The sequence below is a fragment of the Ictalurus furcatus genome, chromosome 23, assembly GCF_023375685.1.
Source record: "Ictalurus furcatus strain D&B chromosome 23, Billie_1.0, whole genome shotgun sequence".
NCBI lineage: Eukaryota > Metazoa > Chordata > Actinopteri > Siluriformes > Ictaluridae > Ictalurus > Ictalurus furcatus.
Genome location: NC_071277.1, coordinates 17381436 through 17400628, shown reverse-complemented (window position 1 = coordinate 17400628; position 19193 = coordinate 17381436). Strand labels below are relative to the sequence as shown.

General features: G+C 37.5%; 2 protein-coding genes across 2 annotated transcripts; both read right to left on the bottom strand.

Annotated features, from left to right (window-relative positions):
• Nucleotides 1-1174: 1174 nt before the first annotated feature.
• On the bottom strand, nt 1175-10186 carry LOC128599855 (free fatty acid receptor 3-like). The gene is made up of 2 exons (XM_053611861.1): nt 9670-10186; nt 1175-6672 (listed from the first exon to the last, which is right to left on the bottom strand). Exon 2 carries the CDS (start codon nt 6609-6611, stop codon nt 5634-5636), a length of 978 nt encoding a protein of 325 aa, XP_053467836.1. The 5' UTR covers nt 6612-6672; nt 9670-10186; the 3' UTR covers nt 1175-5633.
• Nucleotides 10187-10671: 485 nt separating this feature from the next.
• LOC128599854 (free fatty acid receptor 3-like) lies at nt 10672-17020 on the bottom strand. The gene is made up of 2 exons (XM_053611860.1): nt 16933-17020; nt 10672-14719 (listed from the first exon to the last, which is right to left on the bottom strand). Exons 1-2 carry the CDS (start codon nt 16948-16950, stop codon nt 13730-13732), a joined length of 1008 nt encoding a protein of 335 aa, XP_053467835.1. The 5' UTR covers nt 16951-17020; the 3' UTR covers nt 10672-13729.
• Nucleotides 17021-19193: the final 2173 nt, after the last annotated feature.

Sequence of the window (19193 nt, the reverse complement as noted above, 5' to 3'; positions counted from 1 at the left end):
TAAAAATGGAGCAGTCCTTTATTACCCAATGCAAGTGTTCAGGCGTGTTAAGAACCTTTGCTCTAGATTTGCCTTAATGGACAAACCAAATATAACAGTTTTGTTTCCTTCTCCTTGTTCACAAATGCTTCAGTTGTGAAATCACACAGAATGCATTGCATATATGAAACCTTTAGGTCCAGCTCAATCAGTAATGTGTGTATTTACAGAATATAATGGTCATTTTTGTCAGCTGACACGCTTTAATTCAACTCATTTCTGTAAGATCAGTAATCAAATGATATTTACACAAATTTTCCAAATGTAGATGATCAGCCAACACACACTGTGCAGTAATGTTGCTATAGTAACAGCTTATTCGCATACACTTCTGTGTACGGTCGGCGCTAAACATAAATGCATTAATAAAACAAAAGGTGTCATTGTTAAACGGTGAAGCTTCCTGTGAGACATTTACTTAACTTTAATGAAAGGAGTCTCCGGTGTCAGTGAGGAAAAGCAACAAGGTGCATTTTTTCCCCTTATTAACTTCAAGAGAGAAAACGAAGAAACAAAACAGGCGCTAACGTGTTCCATGGACATTCCACAACATTGAATATAGCTTTAAATTAATTAAAAAGTTGTTCTTTAGTAAATAAAAGTTGTATCGTTGGGACATTGGTGTGGTATAAGCGGAATAAAACACTTCAGGTCATGCTGTTATTGGAAAATGTGTAAGTCGCTTTGGATAAAAGCGTCTGCTAAATGAATAAATGTACGTGTAAATGTACAATAATCAACTTTGGGGTCGGAACAGTAAGTCCAGTTTACATCGGGCCACAACACACTACCTCGTCATTTATTATTTTGATATAACAGCACACCCCCAGACTGTTGTATTCTTTATGCTGGAAGAAATGAAATTATTTTAATATTCCATTGCCAAATATTTTAGCTTCCTTCTCAAAATAAATGCTTGAAGCAATAAAATTTAAAATAAGAAATTCCAAGCCTGAAACTAGTAAAAGTTAAAAATAGGCTTACTAATACTATATTTGTTTTAATGTAATCTCACAATGAGAAACACTGTGCTTATGTAGACTTCTGTGTAGGACTGAAGAATGTCAATCAAACAGCGTATGGGCTGCACCCATAACCCTCCACTCGATCTTTCGCTCTGTAAATGCAAACAGAGGCAGGATGTGATATTAATGCTTTGAGGATGAATGAGGAGAAGGAACACAGTAATGATGGAGATGAAGAAATGACCTCCATCCTGTATGGTATTTTACAGCTGTTGTTCATCCACAGTCCCCACAAATGTGAGATCAGTGTCGATGTACTAGGACAATGCACTAGGTAGGTTCTTCTCGACTTCAACACCATCTTTGCCCCTGAGGTAATAATGAGGATGTATTCTTACTGAATGGCTATCTTTACTGCCAGCTGTTTAGGGGCATTTTTGCATTGGTTTGGGATCAGTGTACAGCCAACAGCAGCTGTATTTGCCTAAAGTGATAATGTAAACATTCATATGTATACATATTTGCCCCATCCTGATTTATTCTGTTTTTGTGTAAATCTCATATTAAATAGTTTTAGATCTTCAAATGAAATACAACGTAAAACAAATTCAACCTGAGTAAACACACAATACAGTGTTTATTTATTTATTTATTTTTATTTACGCAAAAAAAGTTATCCAACATCTATCACCCATGTGAAAATCTAATTGCCCCCTTAAACCTACAATCCGGTTGTGCCATCTGCAGCAGCAATAACTGCAACCAAACGCTCCTGATAACTGGAGATCAGACTTTCACTTACTTCTAGGATTAGGATTTACTCCTACGCTTTGGATCATTGTCTTGCTGTATAATCCAGTTGCGCTTGAGTTTCAACTTACGGACTGAAGACTCGACATTCTCCTTTAGGATTTTCTGGTAGAGAGAAGAATTTATGTTTCCCTCAATTAGTGCAAGTTGCCCAGGCCCTGAAGCAGCAAAGCATCCCCACACCATCACACTGCCACCACCATGCTTGATTGTAGGTATGATGTTCTTTTTGTGGAATTCAGTGTTTGGTTTACGCCAGATGTAACGGGACCCCTGTCTTCCAAACAATTCCACTTTCTACTCATCAGTCACAGAACATTCTCCCAAAAAGGTTTGAGGATCATCAAGGTGTGTTTTGGCAAAATACAGATGAGCCTTAATGTTTTCTGTTTTAGCAATGGTTTACGCCTCACCAGTCTTCCATGGACACCATTTTTGCCCAGTGTCTTTCTGATAGTGGAGTCATGAACAGTGACCCTTATTGATGCAAGCGAGGCCTGTAGGTCCTTTGATGTTGTCCTTAGCTCTTTTGTGACTTCCTGGATGGAAGTCTTGGAGGAATTTTGGAAGTTTTGGAAGAATTTTGGAAGAATTTTGGAAATTCTTGGAGGAATTTTGGAAAGTCGGACACTTCTGGGAAGGTTCACTACCGGTGCACAGGTTCACTTTTTCCACTAGGAGATAACGGCTCTCGCTGTGGTTCTTTGGAGTCCCAGAGCCTTTGAAATAGCTTTGTAACCCTTCCAAGACTGATGTATTTCAATTACGTTCTTTCTCATCATCTCTGGAATTTCTTTCAACTTTCTCATAGTGTGTTACTGGGTAAGACCTTTTAACCAACTTCATGCTGTTGAAAAAGTTATATTTAAGTGTTGATTTGATTGAACAGGGTTTGCAGTAATCAGGCCTGGTTGCATCTAGTCCAGTTGAACCTCATTATGAATGCAGTTTCATGGATTTGGAGAATTAGTAACTATGGGGGCAAATACATTTTCACACAGGCCCAGTTGGTATTGGATAACTTTTTTTTGCTTCAATAAATAACATTATCGTTTAAAAACTTTAATGAGTGTTTACTCAGATTGCCTTTGTTTTATCTTAGATTTTGCTTTCATTTCTGAAACATATTTATGAGATATACCCAAAAACAGAAGAAATCACAGCACTATATATGTAGTAGGCTAGTAGAAAGACTTTGCTTTTCTCCACCTTGACAGTGTTTATATGTTGTACTTAGTGACAGAAACAAGATGGCAAACATGCCTCCTAATCATTATTGTAATTATTTGATCCTGGAACATTATCTCGTTCTGTTATGTACTGTTGATGTTTAATTAAAGCTGTCTTGTAACATCTAGGTGCCAAAGCTTTGACGGTTGGCCAGGCTGTTAAAAAGTTCACTAAATTGAAATTTCTAGGTTGATTTACAAGTAAATAAATAAATAAATAAATAAATAAAGATAATTATGGTTTAGTCTTATGTCTTTGCAAAAAAAAAAAAAAAAAAAACTACTGTCAGAATCGCTGTTTTAATCAACACCTTCTGACCAATCAATGTCGAGAATTTGACAGCACTGGGACTTTTATTTATTTATTTATTTATTTATTTATTCAAGATACTTTAACTTGATTTCCTTTTATTTCTTATCAGGATTTTTTTCAAATAAAAAAAAATCGAATACGATTATCTGGCCTGTTTTAGGTTGCCTTTACTCTTTTCAAGATACAAATTGATTTATTCTGTTGCTATTCTAGCGGAGAAGGATGCGAGTGCGGACCTTTACGAAATAAAGTGCAAACAAATAAACAAAAACAGCGAAAACAAGAACCATAAAGAATTTGTGGTGGGAATCAGGGTGAAACGAGACACAGGTTGCAGTTAGTTGCAGTTATTGCTGCACAAGGGGCTCACACCAGATCCTGAAAGCAAAGTTTCCTATACGTTTGCCACAGATACTGTATGAAATATTGTATTATTTTCATCAATAAATAAATGACCAAGTATAATATTTCTGTCTCATTTGTTTAATTGGGTTCTCTATCTACTTTTAGGAATTGTGTGAAAACCCGACAATGCTGTAGGTCATATTTAGGCAGAAACACAATTCTAAAGGGTTCACAAACTTTCAAGCACCACTCTATAGACTCTTTTATGAAAAAATTTATATATAAACTGTGGTTGTTTTTTTTTTGAAGGTTCCATGTAGAACCTTTTTAGAAGGGTTAAACCCCTTGGCTCATCCATAGAAAAAGAGATGATGCATTACACACATAAATCTGTATGTGAATACCCAAGTCATCAACTTAAATTTCATCATTTATATGGCTTCAGCATTCGTATTTCATGTGCGTTTGTTTCTCACTGCTCATACTTAGTAGAGTACATTTACACACACATACAAACCCACATACTGTATACACACACACTTACACACACAACCCAAGATTAGCAATCAAAGACAATAACCTTATCCAAATATTTATTAGGTTCATAAATCATAACTCATGCACCAGTATCCTGTAGGGAGATTCGAGACGGTTATGAGCAAGAGGGAAATATACGATAAAAATTTTATGATGCCGTAGAGGCCAGAAACGGACGGCGGACATTACAATAAGCAATATACTCCTCATGGTTCTCCAATAAACACGTTAGGTAATGACAGCTAATTTCAGGCTGCGCCTGATGAATTGCTCTTTGCGGTAGGGTTGACAAGATAATCAGGCTTCGCTGCTGTAAGATTTGAAGAATTTCATTAAAAACAAGGTATAATGTTTTATTGTTATTCGTTTCTTTGCTTTTTATTGATTTGTTTTTTTGGTTGAGGTATGAAAGGTTTACCGGTCTTGTCATTTCCTGAACTGAAGTTAGAATCTGAAATATTGAAAGCCTGAATATTTGTGTGTGTGTGTGTGTGTGTGTGTGTGTGTGTGTGTGTGTGTGTGTGTGTGTTTGCTCTACAGTATATTCCTTTTTTTCTTTTCTCTCTCAAATAACGTCTGGTGTTAGTTCTCAGTCCATCATCTATTGTCCGTTTTTCCAAGAACCAAATAACCTGCAAATATTAAGCTGGAACAGGTGAAAGAGCGAGTTCTATTGACCCAAGTACTGCCTGCTATTGCAGATCCTTTATCTCCACGCTGAACAAACTGTGACTCTGTGCTTTATCTCCACCCAATCATACTGAGCAGTCCAGGTGAAGGGTCCTTTTTTTTGTTTGCCCACCGCTCAATATGCCCGGTGCAGTGCATGTCTTTAATTCTGGCTTGAAGAAGCAAGCACAAGAAAACATATTCGAGGCTAAACATTCATAAACCACAGGTCTTCTGTATGTAAACACTCAATATACCGTATGGCTGTCGTGTGTACACAATGGGTTGTATATGATGTATATCTTCTCTTGCTGCTGACTCTCCAATAAAGCTCCCATATGAGGCCTGTTGTCCAAGCCCTTATCATATGCAGGAAACATAGGGGCATTACTTACATCAAGCCATACAGGCATGTTAAAATATGTTGTTGTAGATAAGGTTTGGGGTTAGCAGTTCCAGGTCTGCTCACTAAGACTAAGAACTAAGAAAGTTCTCGCTCTTACTGTGTATTACATCTGAATTTGGTTCCCAGAAATAAATAACCTCCGAAGGGTGGATTTTTATTGTCTTCAAGCAAAGTTCTAAATCCCCAACTATTCCAGGTGCTGTGCAATTGTTCCTTTGTGGATTAAAGTATAAATCCACTGAAATGATTGCAGCCTTTTCCAAAAGGATGGTGGAAAACACAAGGATGTGGTCCCATCCTGTTCTTGCCACCAATTTCTGTCAAAGAGCGTTAATCTCGCCTGGTCTTGGGAATGAGTTTTTAGTACTCTCATGCCCATCTTTTCCCAGTCTCCGGCAGAAAAGAACACTGTTACACGCCTTTATTTTGTGCCACACAACCTGCGCCATTGATGCCAGCATGCTCCGGACAGCTGCCGAGGACAGGTAAAATATGAGTGGATCCAGGCAGGCATTGAAAGTGCTGAGTAGCAGTGCCTTGTCTCTCCATGCAGGGCTGCTTTTGGTGATGAATCCTACCACATGCGAGACGTTGTATGGTCCAAAGCACAGTGCGAACACCAGCAGCGTGCCCAAGGCAAGTCCAATGGCTCGAAGCTTCCTCCGTCTGCCAATGTTTGGCAAACGTGACAGAATGTGAATGAAGTTGATGTAGCAGAAAGTGCAGATGAGCAGCGGGATGCCGAACAGCACAATGCACAGCTCCAAGCGCACAGGCAACAGAATGCGCAGCTGGGCATCAGTGAACTCCTCATAGCACACATTCCTGGGTGGTGGACCTGTCCCAGCTGGGTCGTAGTACGGTACTATGTAGACAATGCTAAGATGGAGCATGGAGAGCGCCCAGAGGAAGACGGAGGCCACCACGGCGTAAAAGGGTCGTCGTCTCAACGAATGCTGGATGGGGAAAGCAACTCCCAGGTAGCGCTCGACACTTACCGCAGTAAGAAAAAACGTACTATTGTAGATGGTCATATAGAAGATGAAGCCGGACAGTGGGCACAGGAAGTACGGCATGTTCCAGTGCATGCCATCGACCACCTCTTTCATCTTAAAGGGCAGGAAGAGAAGGAATAGGAGGTCTGAGATGGTCAGGTTGAGCAGGAGGATGTCTATGGGCGCTGGCTTTCTCCACACCTTGCAACTGAACGTGTAGAAAGCCAGGACATTGCATGGGAAGCCTGTGACGAAGGTGATGATGTAGACCGAAAGGCAAAGGATGGTCTCACACTGCTGCATGGCTTGCTCATGGAAAAAACAATCTGCCAAGAGGCCTCACCTCATTTTTTTTATTTCAATTCTGAAAAGAACAAAAAGAAGAGCAGCATTAAGTTTGGAATATGTAGAATGGTTTCTGTAAGAGCACCAAGAGAAGCCAGATAAAGACACATTTGCTCCAGGAACTTGATGAGAAATAGAGATCAAGTCGAGCAAATGCATACACCGGAGATCAACCTAAAGCCAAACCATACATTCAGACTTGCTAGTCACTTGTGTCGCTTGTAGTTTGTCTTTTGTGGGTGTGTAACCAAGTAGTTATACCCAAACTAAATAATGAACATTATTAAACAGTGTGGTTTTATATGAACCTTGCTGGTGGATTAGCAATGCAAGCGAACTACGTACACTTCCTAAATGCCCCAAAGATCTCCGCTACTTCCTTCCAAGCTTTATTTTGCTTTGTAATGTCTCCACACACGTCTAATCACAAGTTGTTTAAGACAGGATAAGTATTTCTTTCGTTTTTGTGCATCAAACAGTAAATAGGAACTAATTGCAGGAAGGAACTATAGCTGTGAGTGAGGAGCTGGAGAAATGTCAGACCACAGGACTGGTTCGAGGAATCATTGGATCCAATAGTTTGGATTTCTTACGACATAACTAATGTGCATAGAATTAACAAAACTCAATTCAAATGTTGCTTGTTGCACTATTACTTTGCTGCTTGCCGCCGTCAGTGAAATTGTGACTCAGTGTCGCATTCGTAAATAGAAAATAAACGCTCGCCTGTTGCTTTGTCACTTGCCTGTGTGAACACGAGGTAATACTGATAGGAAACACCAACTAAGCGACATGGACCAACAATAAATACAGGAAAACCATAGCAACATGGGATGCTTTATTTACTTTGCTTTTCATTCTTTGTGTCATCTTCGTTGCTAGTCTAAGATTGCAATTTTGCTGTGGAGAAAAACAGCGGTGACATATAGCGGGATATGTCATAACAACCCCAGTGGCTTGTTATGACATATTCCGCTACGTGTCACAGCCGACTGTTGGAACACTGCCTTGTTCCTGGGTTAGGATTGCTTAAAGACTGTTTCTTTGTATTAAAGTAAACAGCTGACATCCTGAACCTTTGTCTGCTAAGCCTGTGTTCTAGGGAATTTCTTACAGTGCAATAAACACTGACTAAGCTGCCAGTAATGTGTAAGTTGTAATATAAGCAATAATGTTTATTGCTATATACAATGTACAGTAAGCATACAGTATAACCTGTGTGAAACTTTGTCATTGTCATTTTCTCTTTTAAAAAAAAATTCAGCTGGTATGTTTATTTAAAACTCTTAAATCCAGGCTTATATATTTGTCTCAGAACGCATTCTTCATTAACCACAGAGGAACTATTAGAAAAGTGTGAAGTTGCATATAGTAGGTAGGTAGGTAGGTCCTAGGAGTTTAATACATTTGTCAAATGGGTCTTTGCATAGTTAGGAGCTCATACCGTCCTAAAAAGTTCTAGTTTGTAGGAACCATTTTTTAAAAGGAAAACTCTCTTACAGGATTCTATATAGATTTGACCTGCTTTGTAGGTGAAATGCAACTTATTTCATGTAGTAAACAGTTAAAATAGTCAGGTGTTCTTATTTTGACCATTTTAAATGAGTTGTTTTAACAGCAATGTAATACTTCACCACTTCCAAAAAATATCTACTTTAGAGCCCTTTCCGATAGGGTAAAATTCACTTAACCCTAACCCTAGGGTTTTACATAGCACTTTTAAGGGTTTCTTCAGAGGGACAAAGCAACAACCATACCAAACAAGAGTTTTAGATTTTCTAAGAATCTAGGTTAAATAAATCACTTTTTAAATGACATTCAATTGATATTGTAAATGGTTCTTTGTCAAATGAAATGTTCACAGCTTCCTAAAAAGGCTCTAGTTTGGAACCCTTGCTGATAGGGAAATATTCTCTTGTTGGGTTCTACATAGTACCTGCATATGGGTTCCCTCGGACAGACAAACATAGATTTGCCCTTTTACCATGAATAAACGTTAAATATTTATAAGTTGCTTTAAATGATCATTACTTTAGCAAGCAATTTATCAGATAGCTCTTTGTATAGCTATGGTTCATAGCTTTCTATAAGTTCTAGCTTGGAACCATACAACGTAGGTAAAATAAATAGCTCTAAATGTCATTTAATGAATAAAGTCAATGATTCATTAAATAGTTCCTTGTGTAATTACGGGTATATGACATCCTAAAAATATCTCATTTGGAACCATTTTTGTTAGGAAAACACCTTCTGGTAGAACCTTTAAAGGTTTCCTCAGAGGGAAAATTGTAGACGAAGTTGTATAAATTGATTTAAATGCAATTTAATTACTATAGTCAAGTGTTTATCAAATGGAAATGTATAATTAGGAATGCATAGCTTTCTAAAAAGGTTTTTAATTTAGAGCCATTTGTGATGAGAAAACACTTGCAGGGTTTTATCTAGAGTATAGGTGAAATAAATGGCATTAAATGCCATTCATATAATAATATTTAAATACAGTCTTCAAATTTTATTCAAATTTGCTTCAAATGCCATTTAATGAACATAGTAAAATAATTTATAATTTTTTTTGCAGTTTGAAGGTTCTAGTTTTGAATTATTGTTGATAAGGAAATAATTGCAGGGTTCTATATACAGTAAAAAATTTATGGGATTCTTCAGAGTGACAGCTGAAGCACTCTTAATGGATAAGGGTTACATAAATCATTTAAAATGTCATTTAATTAATGTAATAACGCTGGGATTGTAAAAGAAATGATTTCTATATTCTTATTACTGAATAGTCTGTTTGGAATTTTTTTAAAGAATCATTTCCACAGGAAGTGAAGTTATCGCCGGAGTTTGTCGAGCACGTTAGTGCGTCTTGCTTAATATTCTTTACAATTCCAAACAAATTCCATTGGAACGTAATGCAATTTCCCTTTAAAGATGAATTATTCATTAAAAATATTGCAATTCGTTAAAAAATTTAATTAAGGTAAGACCAGAAAGCAGTACACATTCTCCACCTTACCTTTCTTATCACCAATTCTTTACTTTTAAAACTTTGCCTTAGTTGCTTCACAAGCAAAGACAATGCATGACGCAGAAGAGTCCTACTGTTACACACTTCCTTGTCCGGAAAAGAAAGTGAATCAGCTCTTTTTAAGAAGTCTTAGCACTTCTTCATGTGCATTCCCGCAGTGAGGCGTAAAAAGATACCAAATTGCACAAGGCAGAAGAATTAAAAATGATGTAATATTCCTTGACTGCTGTGGACAGTTCTCAGAACTGTGACTGGGGAGGAGTGGTGCTTATCTGAATGCTGTCCAGCTGCTTTGATCGGAGGCGAGGGTCTATCTGCTGCCTGCTTCCTCACTGTCCTCGCCTCAATGTTTGCTCTCGCCATTTGATCATGGAAAATTAATAAGCCCGAGCCACCCAAACTCTCTATCCACTCTCCGTGGATACATCCCTCCTGTATGTCATTATGTCCGAGAAGTGGGTGTGTGGGTGTGTGAAACGTGTGCAGGTCAGTAGTTACAGACAGCCTGCCTCTTATCTGGAACTTCAGGTGTGTCTTGATTAGGAAGGTGAGACGGGGAAGACAAGGATGAGTGTGTGAGCAGCTTCAGAGAGCCTGGTTCTTATCGGGGTTTATGCACCTTCAGGTGTGTGTCTTGATTATGGGTGTGAGAGGGAGGGACGGAGACAGAGGGGATGAAGGAGTGTGTGTTGCATGGCATGTGTGTGTGTCTGATTTAATGTTTTGGTTTAATGTCCCAACAAACATAGGAATATCAGACATTTTTGACCTTGTAGGGACATTTGTGGGGATAAGAAAACGTTTTTTTTTTTGTTTGTTTTTTTTTTAATGTATTAAAACAAAATTGCAGCTTTTATTTTAAAAATATATATTTAAAAAACTAATCAAAAACCAACCAAAAAAGGTTACAGTAAAGATCAGGTTAGACGTTGGTGTTAGCATTAATTATGTGAGCGGAAGGTCCTCACAAGGATAGCCAGACAAAAGTGTGTGTTTGTGATTTCAGCAGTACTTCAGGAGCATAATTAATATACACTACTCCTCTATAGCTCACGTCTTACTCTCAGGCTTTCCCCTTTCCACAGCAATGAGCTGTCTCCACATTCTTTATCCTTTCACTGCACAATGTGTGTGTAAATGCCACTGATAGTGGAGAAAATGTGGTTTATACTTTATTCAGTAGCTCATGCTCTGGAAAATCCCTCTACGGGAAATGCAAGGGTTTCACAATACTGTGCAGCTCACATACCAGCATGCTTAGCACGTAAAAGGTTCAAGAAACGAACAACTGAATGTTTCTTTCGTCTCGTCACGTCACCTTCCATCTTCGCTAACGTCAGTGAGTCTGAAGTGTAATGATTTCATACCATGGTTATAATATAATAAATAAGGAAGAGAATACTTGGGGATGTGCCGTTATAGGAAGACAATCGAGATATAACAATAGTTACTGTTGCCACCCTGAAACTGATTATTTTTCTGTAAATTGTTGTTGTTGTTGTTGTTTTTTCACTCTTATACCACAGCAATTTGCCAACACTATTGATGCTTTATTAATTAATGCGTGGCATGTTGTAATTTTTGTATTTTAATTCATTTATTCATTTTCACATGATACATTTACATGTGATTCATTTACATGTGATTCATTTTCATGTGATTCATTTTCATGTGAATGTGTTGTAATTTTTAACTGTTTATAGTTACACTTAATGTCACTTCATGTCGTACTTTCACCACCCTCTCTTTTTTCATTCTCTTTAAGTTAATGAGAAAAAAAAACACATCTTGTCATGTTACGAAGAAACCAATAAGTGTAAACTCTTCCTTCCTGAAGAGTTTCCTGTGGCAGAAAACTTACTGATACAAAGCACTGACACTGGAGACTCCTTGCTATGTTAAATAACAGCAGGTTTTTTTGATAAATAAATAAATAAATAAAATTATATATTTCCTTCTGATAATTAAAAAAGTCATTTTTCAATAACGAGACATTGATTTTCTGAGCTTGTTTAATGGTAAGAACGAGACACATTGCTTGTTCGTATTATTCTTACTTACTTATGATTCTTACTATATTATTATTACTTGTTCACATTGCCCTCGCACAGTGCTATAACCTATTATGCTTTTTCCACATTTTCATGAGCCATTACTAATAACCTCAAGCTTCATAAATATATCAGCTTTATAATTTACAGCAGTATTTTCAAACAGAATACATTTTAAAATATGTTCCATATTTACACTGGTACATTGCCATAATTATATCATTGCCATAATTCATACTAAATGTTAAATGTAGAAAAAAGCTTAACAATAGTAGTTGTTATTAATAATTTAAAATAAACACTATTTAAAAAACTATTGTTCATCACATATGCATTAACTAACATTTTCATTATTTTACATAATGCAAAGTGTAAAATGCAGAGAAACATACATCACTAGATTACAATATTGATTTTACAATAAAGTTAACATGTGTCTGTAAAGTAATAAAATACTTCCATTCATCCTGGTCAGGGTTGGGTTATAAAATGAAAAAATAATTTCTTAAAAGTTCCCTGAATTCTATTTTCCTATTACATTATCCATCCATCCATCCATCTTCAAACGCTTACTCCTTTTCAGGGTCGCGGGGGAACCTGGAGCCTATCCCAGGAAGCATCGGGCACAAGGCGGGGTACACCCTGGACAGGGTGCCAATCCATTGCAGGGCACAATCACATACACATTCACACACCCATTCATACACTACGGACACTTTGGACATGCCAATCAGCCTATCATGCATGTCTTTGGACTGGGGAAGGAAACCGGAGTACCCGGAGGAAACCCCCACAGCACGGGGAGAACATGCAAACTCCGCACACACACGGTGGGAATCGAACCCCGGACCCTGGAGGTGTGAGGCGAATGTGCTAACCACTAAGCCACCGTGCGCCCCATTACAGTATATACAAGTAAAAAAAAAAAAAAAAAAAAAAAAAAAAAAAGACTGCAAAAAATAGTGGATGGAAGATAGAAGTTCTGTTCCAATACAAATTCATAATACCTTAATAATAAATTCATATAATATTCAACATCAAATATTGCATTATTATATTCAAATCTAAGTTATGCGAATTTATGCTATATTACAGCATCATTTTCGTTTTTTTCTTGCCTTGGGACTCATGAGTTTTATCCATCTGTTCATACAGGGTGATTTAAAAAAAAATTAACACTTAGTATATGACATTAAAACACTGAAATTGTGTAGCAGAAACACAGTAACATCATAAAACAAGTAGGGTAAGTTACTGATTTTGGACTGTAAAATGTAACCTGAATGCTTCAAAAACCCACAACAGAAAACTGTAAAGAAAAATGATACCAGTAAAGTGTTAACATAGTTTGAATCACCCTGTATTAATAGCTTATGAAATTTATGAACTGCCGCGTTCAAATTTCATATTATATATATATATATATATAGGAATGGCCAAAAAGCACGGATGAATATTTTCAGGCACTACTGAAGTGGCATTTACAATACCACAGTCGAATGTGGCAGTTCATTACCAACTTGGGAATATCCCTCAGTCACTGCTGTAGACATTGTATTATCTAGCCAAGGAAGGACACCTCTCTGCTGAAGGACACGAGCTTCCATGCTGCGCACTCATTACCAGCAAGATCAAACATTTCAGCTGAGCCACCATGTTGTCTATATGCAATATAAGGATTGGTATATCCTTAAATAGTGTAACAAGATACACATATTTATTATTTTGCACATTTACTGGACTGATTGATTTACATTTTTGTTGTTAATTGTATAGCCTAAAGAAACACTGAAGCTGGAAATGTCATTCATAACCGCTGTATGGCTTTTAACTGTCACAGGGTTGGACAGTTTTTTGCTGTTGTTTATTAGAATCCGTAAAACTACTTTTTTGAATGATTGGTTGACTTGTAAAATGTAATGGTTGCACAACCCTTATAACATGCCGGTAAAAAATTTTTACTTATCTGCTTATCTGCGATTATAGATTGTGCGCTTCTAGTGAGAAGTGTCATTGGAACTATGTGTGCTTTCTTCATGCGCAGTACAGTTTAACTTGGGACAGTTGAGGAAATTCCGGCAGCAGGAGGGGTGCCTCCGCTTGTTGGATCCTTGTATCAGGTGTTTTAAAGTCCCCCGAAGTGCTGAAGAGGAAAAATAAAAAACGAGGGGGTCCAAACAGGCATTCAGGGTGCTGGGGAGCAGTGCGTACACTCTCCAAGCAGGACTCTCCCATTTAATATAACCTACAACATGGGACACATTGTAAGGCATGAAGCAGATGATAAAGACCAGGAGGGTGGCTAGGGCAAGCCCAATGGCCCTGAAGCGCTTCTTAGGTTTGATGTTAGGTAAGTGGCAGAGAATGTGGATGAATCTGATGTAGCAGAAGCTGCAGATGATAAAAGGGGTGCAGAACAGCACGAGGAACAATTCCAAACGGACCGGCAAAAGGATGTTCAACTGTTCATTGCTAAACTCCTCATAGCAGACCTCCTTGTTGACTGGATTAGTGAAACTTTCATTATTGTGCCTATAGTACTGCATAATGTAGACAATACTGCAATGGGCCATGGAAACCACCCAGAATATGACACAAGCGATCACGGCATATCGAGGACGTCGCTTGAGTTTGTACTTGATTGGAAAGGCCACTCCCAGATAACGCTCCACACTGATAGCTGTTAAATGGAAGGTGCTGTTGTAAATGGTTGTGTAGAAGAAGAACCCTGAAAGTGGACACAGGAAGTAGGTCAGGGTCCATTTCATGTCGGCCGCCTCTTTCATGCGGAACGGAAGGAAGAAAAGGAAGATCAGGTCTGAGATGGTGAGGCTGAGCAAGAGCACATCGATGGGCATACATCGCTGCTTCACCTTTTGAATGAAGGTGTAGAGAGCCAGCAGGTTGGCAGGAACACCTGCGATCAGGGTGATGGCATCCACCGCCAGGACCAGATTGCTCAGATCTGTTGTCCATATCATGTTTGGCTTTTAGGGCAATCAACAGAAAGAGAAACATTCTCATTAAAATTTTAATAGAAAGTATCATTCACTTCAATTCACCATTTCAGTTCACAACTGCTAGGTTATGTGATTGAGAACCGAGAAAAAAAGATACAAGATTAAGCTTGAAGAGCAATTCTACTTTATGCTAGTTCTATTTCCATAGTTACTAACACAAAAATTCAACATCCATTACTGCCAGATAAAACTGCCAAATTTCTTCTCTCTGTTTACTGAAAACTGAGTGAAACTCTCAAATGTTGAATGACAACCAGTTAGCAAAGGCCCTCAAGCTAAGGTCATGCATGCACTGAAAAGACGAATTGCTCTTCATTCTAAAGCAGCTCAGAATTCCACAAGAGGCTTACCTTCTTTTTTTAAAAAAGTCTCTGTGTTGCCAGTACTTTTCAGAGTAATTTTCCTACAAAGCTCTGTTTATATAACTGTTAAGCTCCAGTTACACACTTTAGAAATAACATCATTTCACCATCACAGCAAAGGCTTTCAGTTCCTTAAAAGGTTCTAGGTCGGATCCTACAACAGATTGCTGTTTTCTTTGTAAGCCAAGAACTCTTCCATCATGTCTATCCCATGAAGTGTGTGGTGCACACTCCCAATTATTCAATTATTCAATACACCCTGAATCGAATGCAGGTCTATCACATGGCATCATGCACACACAAATTCACATACATTTACACTGATGGGCAATTTAGAGTAGCAAGTCCATCAAAACGGGGACCCTGGAGCCGTGAAGTGGCAACACCGTCTTCTCCTAACTCCAATGTATTTGTAATTATTTTCTTCTTAATACCTAGAACATCTCAAGTATTTAAATTTTATCTGAACTGTCTTGATAAATAAGTCAGTTGTGCATCCAGGATTGGTCAGAAGAACCCTAAGGCTTTACACTCGTCAATGGCTCTTCAGGGGTTCTTAACTTAGATCCGAGGTCCAGCTAAGAAACCGTTCTTAAAGGGATTCAAATAAGAAGATAACTCTGACAGTGTTTAATACACTCTCAGAGGGAAACAAAAAAAAACATTCTTCAGATGGTTCTTCTTAGGTCCGTAAAGGTTCATAGTTTCCAAAAAAGAGTTGTATCAGAAAGGGATACTAGTAGGAAGGTAAATCTGGAACACTGTGAGTTTAATATACTCTTAGAAAATGGATGCTTGTATAGTTAAGTATAGTATAGTTTGTACAGTTAAGGGTTCTTCCTAAAATACGTTCTTTCTGAAGAAGTGTTCTGTTGTAGGATTTGATCCTGAACCTTTAAGGATTCTCCCAGAGGAACAGCCGAAGAACCTTTAAGAATGTAACATTATGTGTGCCTGGTAATAAAGATTTTGTAGATGGCGGTAACATAAAATATTGAATTAATGGAAAGATTTTTTTGCAGCACAAAGTGTGACTATTAAACTTCAGTCATTCTAGGCATTAATTATTTAAGCTGCTCAAGTTTATCATCATTGTAAAGGGTTTTCTCTAATGTTAATAAGAAGAAAGCCTTTCCAGGGAGAATTTATATAATGTTGGGGAAAGTTAATATAAATGCAAAAAAATTCCCACTCCTTTAATAGAACGGCAAGACACTGGAGTTGCTCTATGTTCGATTTTTATTTTTTATTTTTTTGCAGAAGTTTCAACAGTTGTACCTCAACTAAGCACTTCACTTTGAACAGATCTGTCTCAGGTAAGGTAAAAGGTGAGGGACGGGTTAAACTTCATTTGTATGAACATTGCAATTCCTAGTCATTTTCCTTGAGAATGCTTGTAGAAGTTCTTTGAATGTAGGGATTATAATGGATGAAGTATTGGAATGATTTTTTAAAATTTTTTATGAAAGGCTAAGAAATGACAGAAAGTCGTATCAGAAATGCACCAATAGTTATGCTAAAGTAGACCAATTAGAGGCAAGCTTGTCCAAATGGCAAATTCAGATTATGTTTGAATAGGTTTTAATAGGCTGATCACATATGAAAGGTAAGCCACGATTTTGGAGTCCAATGAATTTGCAATTTACAAACACTAAAGTAAACGCTTCTGTACTTCTGGACTTCTGTACTTATTATCAACCTTGTGAGGTTTAACTCCAGAATTAGAGTAAGTCTGAATATATTTGTGATTATAAAAATAATTAAGTTGAATAATATTGAACATACTGCAGAGTTAGATGAATAAACCCAAGATCTTACCTCGGTTAATCCGTGCATATTTCTTGCTCAGATGTGTCTGACAAAACTGATGAGTGCTCTATATACTGATTTGGAAATCTTGACACACACTGAAAAGAACACTTACATCTCCTTTTACGTGCTAAATGACACTGTGTGAATGTGTGGTATTTCATCATCAGTTTTGCCAAGTTCACAAGCTTTGCAGAATAGACTTATTTCAGAACATTCCAGGAAGTGAACGTATAATTGATTATTGAGATATTTCTTAGATAAACAGAGATTACTATAAAACACATATGACACAAAAGAGGTACAGGATTGGTTATATTTAAATGTAGTGTTGATAAACACATGCAAATATAATAATATAATGTTTAATTGTGCTGACACTAAACAGATGCATCCTTTAGCGGAAGTGCATCTTATGCATGGTAACCGCCATATGAGTGCCATGATTAGATGCCATATGAGTGTACCTTCTACCATCATTTACACATTTGAACGGCCATGTAACACGAAGCAATGTAATAACATGAAATTAAAAATGATGATATATGGCCATGGGCAATGTTTTGACTCAGGACAGCTGTCATTTCCTGCTATTGTCAAGCACGTGTTTAACGCCATACACAACCGCGCTTCACCTTTGCTCATTTTCACAGCAGGGAGTGACCAGAACTTACCAGATATTCCTGCAGCTCCTTTAATGTTATGATGCCCAAGGAGTTAAGCTGGATGAGTTTTCATCAGCCTGGTGATTGTAGTATGTTTTAATACAGATAATTTAGGTTGTTTTAGATTTGACTCCTGGCTGACTCACCAAATATAAGTATTTTTGTGTATAAACCATATCCTAACATTATACAGTTATGCACATTGCTCTGTCTGAGTCTGCTGTCCCATAGTGAGACTTTTCTTCTGTTGTGCTGTCTTTTAGTTCAGGTTCATTTAAATGGCCACTCCTGGCTGGCCCGCCCAGAATATATAAGGATTCTTGGACTACAGACTGTATGCTAATATCATGATTATGGAAATAATACAGATTTTGGATGATGTCCTGTCTGGTGATGCTGGCTGTCACAACAAAGTGTGAATAATAGAATATGAAGTGAAAAACTAGAAACAATTCTTTGCTATTTCACAACATACTTTGTGGTGACGGGCCATGTATCTTTCTTTCTCTTTACTACCTGTGATTCCAAAGAGTCATTGTACTTTCTCACACTTTGGGTGACTTTCTCTGTATGTCACTTCCATCTCATGGTTTGACAAAATTCCCAAATGACCCAGCTGTCGTGATTAACCTTTGATAACTAGGTCCTGATAACTTTTTCAAGAACATATACTATACTTTCACATGTGTGAAAGTGTCTAGACAGTTGAGTCACATTTCAGAGAAAGCTGAATTAATAATAGATGGTAATTCTAAACTCATCATGGACACTGATCCCTCAGGAATAATAATCATAATCATATACTCAATTAGACACATAAATCATAAAAAATTAGACATTCAGAACTAAATCTCATAAATCTTAAAGGCTGTAGTAATAATCATAAAACTATTAAAAGTCTTTAGAAATGCAAAAGTAGCAAAGCACTCTTTTTTCAAAACCATAGTAAATAATTGGATAGAACAGCTTTATAACAGCTTTTGTAGAAGCAAAACATCAAAAAGTTAAATACTTCTGCATTACTGCTCAAGTAATACTGAAAGGAGAACACTGTTCTGAGCATGTTAATAGAGTGTGCCGAAAAGGGTACACTGTCTCAGTGGTGTAGCCAGGAAGTCCAGTAGGTATTGGAAACTGTCATATAATCTTTTCCATAGATACATCACTGTGCTGTGTAATCAGGGTTAAATTATACTGGTCATCAACAACTGATCCACCAAATCTGCGGGATTTCTCTGTGACATGGCTTTTCGCTGAGAGAAGGCTAATTGTTGAAAGGCAGGAATTTGCCCAGTAGTTGCTGTAAGCCTTTTATAATTGACCAGTTGGTGTGGGAGAAGGTGGGAATTATAGAGAGGGGTTAAAGAAATGCAACTATGTGAGCACACAATGCAGTATTAGACCATAAGCACATCATAATGAAACTAAAGCTGAATCCCAGACATTCTCTCAAATTTAGAAATCCCGACAGGACTCTTTTTAAGGTCCAAAAAAAGAGCACATGTCTGGGAAAAAGAGGGCATATGGTCACCCTAAATAAAGCCCACCATTTAGAACACATTCTAAGGCATGAAGCAGATGATGAAGATCAAAGGGATGATGAGG